This window comes from Sinohyriopsis cumingii, chromosome 18 (genome assembly GCF_028554795.1).
Source record: "Sinohyriopsis cumingii isolate HCF-2022 chromosome 18, ASM2855479v2, whole genome shotgun sequence".
NCBI lineage: Eukaryota > Metazoa > Mollusca > Bivalvia > Unionida > Unionidae > Sinohyriopsis > Sinohyriopsis cumingii.
In genome coordinates, this window is record NC_142978.1 from 98,284,305 (window position 1) to 98,291,688 (window position 7,384).

Here is a 7,384-nt window from a genome sequence, read left to right on the forward strand (position 1 = left end):
GATTGTCAGTTCCCAGTATAAAGACGCCTAAAGAGCATTGATTGGAAGATGTAATTTCAAGCTGGCAACCATTATTTGCACCACAGAACCACGTTTCTATTAAAGAGTGGTGTCCAAAAAAAAACAGAAAATGAACGAGGTAACAAATAAAGAAACAGTAGCGTCTACAAATGGTAAAATCCTTATACCAATGGTACCTTCCGGAGGGAAGAAAAAACTCACCAGAGAAAAAGGATGAGAGCTGAGCGAAGTCATATAAAGTAGAGTAACATGGTACAAACCACATAAATACAGTAAAATTTAGTCAAATTTTGAATCAGTTTAGATCTGGAGGAAAGAGAGAAACAAAAGTTGTTCAACTTTGTAATATTTTCATTAAAACTCCATAACAGGTATTGAACTTAGTCAAATTTTAATCAATATACGAGAGACAGACAGACAGAGATTTATTCCATTTTATTTTGTATTATTTTCATTAAAACTTATTCTGAACACTACTAAACAATATAACAACCACATATGTTATTTACGGTTTATGGTCCATACAATAAAAATTATAATATTTATTGTACCTAGCGGTAATTTCTTTCGCAATATTGCAGTTTTGTACATATCACGGTCCATTACTCTCCATGACTGCCCATTAGGGAGACCCTACTTGACGGGAAAGGCGAAGGACATTCCGATTGATTGCTGTTACCTGAAAGCGTCATCGCGAACAATGGGTTGGAGAATTTTGGACATCGTATTTTTTGTATATTTTGGAAGTCATATTCCAATAAGTTTAGTTTTTGACTCGCAAATTCTCCTCCCAAAATACCTATATCCGAAATCGGTATGAATTATAATATTTTCTCCGTAACCTTTCTCTTTGTTGTACACTGATTATACTTCGAGTTAACGACCCTTTCAAATGCTACTCTTCGCAAAAGAGTTCCATACAAAGTTCACCCCACCCACGTCCCCCAAAAATGGTTTGGAGGCTGTTAGACATTGTATTTTTCATCTATTTCATAACTCACATACCCATTTGTCTTTTTATTGATGCACAGGCTATCCTTCCAAAGTACATATATCCTGAAAAGGTATTCACCCTTAAGTATAAGACCCACTGGATATCCATTTAGCAGTGTTATGAGTGATAGGGAGTTGAGAGCATTGTTTTACAACAGACTTATAGCCCGGAACGTTGTATTATCGCGGTAGTTAATATTCTTATCGGCACATATTAAAACCGTTTTGCTATTGCTGCTTACTTATAATTTGTAAAGTTTCATGGTTTTCCCTGTTTCTATTCTTTTAAAAAATCTTTGTTAATCATTGTAATTCCAAGCACATAGACATCAAAGTACATGGACATCACCTCACATCCAGCAGTCCGCTTAACTTCAAGATGCCCAATCTGGTTAGGTTCATTGCTGGAGGATATGACAGCTATTTCAGCATCGGGTGTCTATTATGGTCATCATCCTATGTTGTGAACCACTCCCTTGTAACTGAACCATCTGTCTGCCCTCCTGGCTTCAACCTTCCACTTCTTTTGTGGACCACACTGAACTGCTTTCAAACAGGACAGGGTCGTTGTGCAGCCAAACGTTTCCGATGGGGCCAGGCCACTAACTCTTCCTGTCGCTGTGGAGCTCTTCAGACCATGTCACACATTTGACCAACTGTCCCTTGACAAAGTTCCCTGGTGGACTGCAGGCTTTGCACCTTGCTGATGATGAAGTTAAATGGTTGAGCATGCACTGCATACAATAATAATATCAAAGCACGTAAATGTAACTAAAACAGCATACAGTGGCTGACCCAGATTAATATACCATGGGGGAACAACTCTTTATTATCGCAGTTTTTTGCCTAGCTTACATATTGGTAGCATGCAGCTATTATTAAAATAAACATGAATTGCAACTTACCTATGAGAAGGAATGTCCATGCTTGTACAGGCACAATATTTCCACAATAAATGAAAGGATACAGTGATCAAATCGAACCCAAAATTGTAATTAAAGTGGAAATCCATGAATAACATTACAAATTTAAAGCAATTATTATTTAACTTTATATGAATTTTAAATGCATTATCGGCAAAGAAATATATATAAAAAGCAAGTATTATTAATATTATTATTATTGAAATATTACTGATTTCAAGAAAGTTGAGCTGTTATTGTATTCTTATTTATGTACCAGAAGTATGATCATAAGCAACATTTTGTCAATTTTGGTCCATATCAGCTACCATGGAATGAAATTCCAAGCTTAACCTTATAAGGACATGTATGTCACAATTAGTATGTGACCTGTATTCATTAAACATCAGATGTTACACTTAATATATATTGTAATCAATGTCAATACAGGTATAGCAAGTTCAACTGGAGCTTTGGATATGGTGATCAAGGTAATTGCATGCACTTTACAAAAAAGTGACATTCATTCTTTTAAATTGTAAACTTGTACAAAAGATGTTGACATTTTAGAGGAAATTGTGTTGTAAGATATTTGTGTCCTTACTGGCTACAGCTTTACATCTTTAAAAAAACCACTAGACAGCGCGTGTCCAGAATAAGTCAGAAAATCCTATTTGCCATGATAATATATGGCCCCCAAGAATACAACGTTGGAGTATATAGATGACTGAGAAATTCTGTTTGAAAAGATGGGAATGGAATTGGGCAGTACTGTTTTATCGCAGTACTAAACATTGGTTTGTACCACCATAAACAGTGTTAAAGAAAAGGTGGGGTTGCCTTAAAACTCCATGAAAATTGAAGGGGGGGGGGCAAAAAACAGTTTAATAGTTGACAAGACCTTGATTTTGTTGAAAATTGTTCAAACTGTTCCCCAGATTCGTTAATTTTTTCTGAGGGAATACGGTACCTAAAACAGTAAAATATATCACTTTTAAAATTTAATTTTTTTCTGAGTATCTAATTTTCAAAATTAATAAATCAATAACATTGGATACAATTGGGTGTTATGAAATGGCATGTGATAGTTCCCAAATGGAGGTAAACCTTGTTGATCAGTCTTCCTTTTCTAATTATATATCCATTTATGCAGTGATAAAGTGACACATGGGAAAAGTGAAATTTATGTAAGAAAAAATACTTCAAAACTTACAGAAGACCATCAGAACTCCTGAAAATTCTTGAAAAACAACATTCTGGGGTTGTACCAGCCATGCTAAAGAAGTAATGAATCGTAACAGAAAGACAGTAATTTACCTGGCAATGAAAGTTGCTTTGTTTGCTTGTTATCTGTCGCTAATCCTGTATTCAGCAAACATTGCAAATGGTGCCCATTTCGCAGTGAACAGCACTTCACAGAACATGCTGTATTTATTGCTCTCTATGATGAAATATACTTATTCTTTGGCAAACTATATAATTACTCTTCAACCCCAAACAGGTTATGAACCAGTCATGTCCCCAGTGACATGCCAAATCATTGTCTGTAGCAGAAAGCTTACAAATATAAATTTTAGAAGTATTTACATATATAAAATTGTTATTCTTTTTTTTGTAAAGTATTTCTTGAAAGGGGTAATGTGGACACCTGAAAACATGATCTCTTCGCAGTACTCATTTTTGAGCACTTTAGTGAGTATAGTGACGTCATACATCACATTTCCCCTACATCTGGCAATTCTAAACTCCACTGAATCAAACAATTTTACTCTTGCAGACTTCTGGGCTCATGCACATTGCTATTGTGTTTATCAAAAGATACCTGCTCTCAAAACAAACATTGAGGGAAATGGGGAAATTATGGAAACTTTTACAGAATTTCATGCTCTTCATTTCTCTACATGGTTGATATAATAGATGGTACATTCCCGTCTACATGTATTAAGATACAGATTCTACTCAAGCAAATGCATCTATGATTGCTTGCAACATTTTCTTTTACTCCTTTATTTCTTGCTTTATGTCCAGTGTATTATTTTATTACTTACTATTTATTGATTACAGCTTTCTGTATTGTTGTTGTAGGGTTTAACGCCATTTTTCTGCACAAGATAGGCTATACATGGCGGCCAGTATCAGTGGTGGAGGATGAACCTGGGAAAACCCTGGAAAGAACCACTGACCCACGAGAAGCTACTGGCAGGCTTGCTCACATACCCACTTTGGCCGAGTCCAAGACTTGAACCCATGCAGACAGGTGAGATGGTAGTGGATCATAACAGTGAGTGCTTTAGACCTCTTGTCCACTCAGGGCCCCTACAGCTTTCTATTTTAATTCGTATGATTCACATGACTGTATAATCAGGGCTCTCAGGGACCTAAGCTTCTGGGTCAGATACGTGTGAAATTCTCATAGGACAAGCCATTTATCCATGTGATACATCTCTGTGAGATGCCTCATTTTCCATCGATTTAGTTTGGCATATCATTAATTATATCAATGAAAAAGTCATTTGTCACTATGGCATTCTAGGACAATGTCAGGGTCTCACTTTGTTCACCCTTATCGTCTACAATAGTTTTTGCATTGAGTGATAAGAAAATAAGGGCAATCATATTTACATGTAGATTATTTTGAGGCAGTAATAAATTCCTAAACTTCTGATGGAGAAAAAGAGCATTACAAATATTAGCACTGCACCTTGATTGAAGAATCCTATACGACTTTGTAAGATTGGAATCCGGAAATTAATTACCATGAAAATATGCCACTTTGCAGTAATTTCAAATTGCCAAATTAATTTTAATTATATTTTGCAGCTGCTATCCATGATGGAGTGGTACACGAAGGAATTGCGAGATCCAATGATGGCAGATCCTCCATCATGGTTCCAGTCTTTCTGTCTGTGTGAGCTTTTTCTGCAGCTTCCATTCTTCTTTCCAGCAGCCTATGTGTACTGGAAAGGTTAGTATGTTGATGTGTTAATTCCTGAAATATTATTCATTAACACAAAAGATCAGCAGAAGATGATCTGGAAACAAATTATTTAAGTCTGTTATGAATTACAAAAAAAGTGAAAAGTATTTTGTTCAGTGGATGTGCACAGCTATGAAGTCAAAGTGGTTAAGCTACTGGACTTGCATTCAGTGCGTTACAAGTTCAAATCCTTCCCAGACTAGCCTGGCATTGATGGCATGATTTTTCTCAGTGCAGCACACTTTGTGTTGCATGAGCTAAAAACACTTTATTATTCTGAAGTGCTGTTAAACACCAGTCAGACTAACAAATTCTAAATCACACACAGGCACATTGCATGCACTAATTGCAATTCAATTCTTCATTTCAGGTGCTGCAGGAAACAAATGGTTCAGAATTCCAGCCATTGTTTATTCAACCCATGTTGCTACCACATGCATTGCTATTGAATACTCTATCATGATGACTGATTTTAGCCAGTCATTGCACCCAGGTCCACGGGATTTGAGGGAACGTGTGTGGCTTGGCCTGATTTATTTCCCTTATCTACTTGTCCCAGTCATGATGCTTCTTGATGCCTTGTTTAGCAGTGTGTGGCATGAACCAAGCAAAAAGAAGATGAAGTGACTTTCTGCCAAAAAAATGTATGTGCTAAGACCAAATCAAGATAAAAAGTATTATAAACACCAGCAAAATTTAAGATTTTTATGATACACTTATAGAAATTAATTAACAGAAATTTTGCTGATTAATATATCCTTTAATTGCATATCTCAGATACATGAATTTCTCTTTTCTTTTATATCTCTGCCATATTTGTGGTGGAGGCATATAGTGATAATCAATGTCCTTTTGTCAGATCATCAAATTTATGTTTGTTATATAACATTTGTATGAATTGATGGATTGAAACCAAATTTGATATGAGGTTTGGTGTTAAGAAAATGTAGGTCAGGTCTTATTTTCATCTTTTTCCAACAAAATTTAATAAATTCATGACCTCATTTAATCCAGAACTTTGTCCATCACTTAACATTATAATGGCAGGTTCAACTGTGTCTAATGGACACATTTCTGGTTAAAGAAGAGAGGAGTTTAATGGTTTCCATTATTAAATACACTGTAGCAGATTGTTGAAATTGAGTTTACCAGTGTATAATGTTGTCTTAGATGACCTCTATAAATAAAGCCATTATTAATATTATGTTTATTAAAAGTTCATGTATATTTAATCATCTGTAAGAAAATGTGCAGTCTTAGCTTGGAAATGGTGAGATATTAAGTCCAACTCACTTCTTGCTTATTTGATGAAGCCAATAATGTTCTTTGTACTGGCTCGGTGACATACTTTATTGTTAATTTTATAAGTATGGATTTTGTGTCACTTTTCAGGCATCAAATTTTCAAGCGATATTTTAATAGTATCTTTCTTGATAATTTTATATCTATTATTCATAATAATGGTGTTACCATAATTTTTCAGTAAAAATCCTTGACACTGATTCTTAATGCATGCTAATTTCACATTTTAAATGTGTCAAGAATAACAAATCCCCTTTTACAGGTTTTTAAGATACTTCCATCCTCAGTATATAATTATTAGGGGAGGTCAAAGATTTGGTGCACAATAATTTCTAAATTTTATCCATCTCAAAGGATGGTATTAGGAATGTTGATAGGGTTAAAGGAGGCCGGAAGAAAGACTGATGCAGTGTTACATATTTATTGGTTAAATATGTAAAGGTTGCCTGCCCACAAAGGACATTCTTGTGGCCCCTAACTGTCCTCTACAGACAGGTTTCACTGTATACTCTGAACAAACAGTTATGTAGGACAAATTTTAAGGTCAGTTGGATTTTAATGGCACTTTAATCACAGTATTTTCTACATAATGCTAAGCAAATGGGAGCTTAGTGCCATTTCCAGGGGCACAAAAAGGTAAATAATTTTCTATTGGAAAGGACAACTGCATATAGTTTCAAAGAAAACAAAGTATTCTACAAGATGTATGCTCAGTCTGTATAGAGTGGGATGTATGTTTATCCGCCATGGTAATATGCAATAGTTGAGGTGATTAGTTTGAGTAATTGAACATATAGTATTTGTTATGAGATATATTTAACAATAATGTAAATATTTTAAATACTTAACAGTATAAAATTTTAGTGGTTTGTATATTTTTCTTTTTGTTAAAAAATTTGTACTGTACCTTTACATTTTTGTCTAATTAAAAACAGTTTGTGAAATAAAAACTTTACTTGCACTCTTGGTTTCTATGAATGAACTCATGCCATTAAAAACCCCTCTCACCAAGATGAAGTCAGTATGGCTATGACGTTGTCCATCTGGACTGTGCCACGTCTGTCTTCATGATGCTTTGTGAGGACCGAATGTGTTGGCTAGAACAAGATTGTTGCAGTTGTAATCAGTCACAAACATTATTCAACCCAATAATTAAGATGGGGATAAGAAAAACAAACTTTGACAGACA

General features: G+C 35.0%; 1 protein-coding gene across 5 annotated transcripts; it reads left to right on the plus strand.

Annotated features, from left to right (window-relative positions):
* Window positions 1–669: 669 nt before the first annotated feature.
* Window positions 670–7,156, plus strand: LOC149777563 (sigma intracellular receptor 2-like). Of its 5 annotated transcripts, XM_089942173.1 has the most exons (4): window positions 709–835; window positions 4,002–4,173; window positions 4,737–4,881; window positions 5,264–7,156. In XM_089942173.1, the coding sequence occupies exons 3-4, from the start codon at window positions 4,746–4,748 to the stop codon at window positions 5,518–5,520; spliced, it is 393 nt and encodes a 130-aa protein (XP_089798299.1). In that variant the 5' UTR covers window positions 709–835; window positions 4,002–4,173; window positions 4,737–4,745; the 3' UTR covers window positions 5,521–7,156. The 5 variants fall into 5 exon arrangements, with proteins under 5 accessions (XP_089798295.1, XP_089798299.1, XP_089798296.1 ...); XM_089942169.1 differs by lacking the exon at window positions 4,002–4,173 and having other exon boundaries at window positions 670–835; XM_089942170.1 differs by lacking the exons at window positions 709–835; window positions 4,002–4,173 and adding an exon at window positions 863–1,085.
* The last annotated feature ends 228 nt before the right edge of the window (window positions 7,157–7,384 follow it).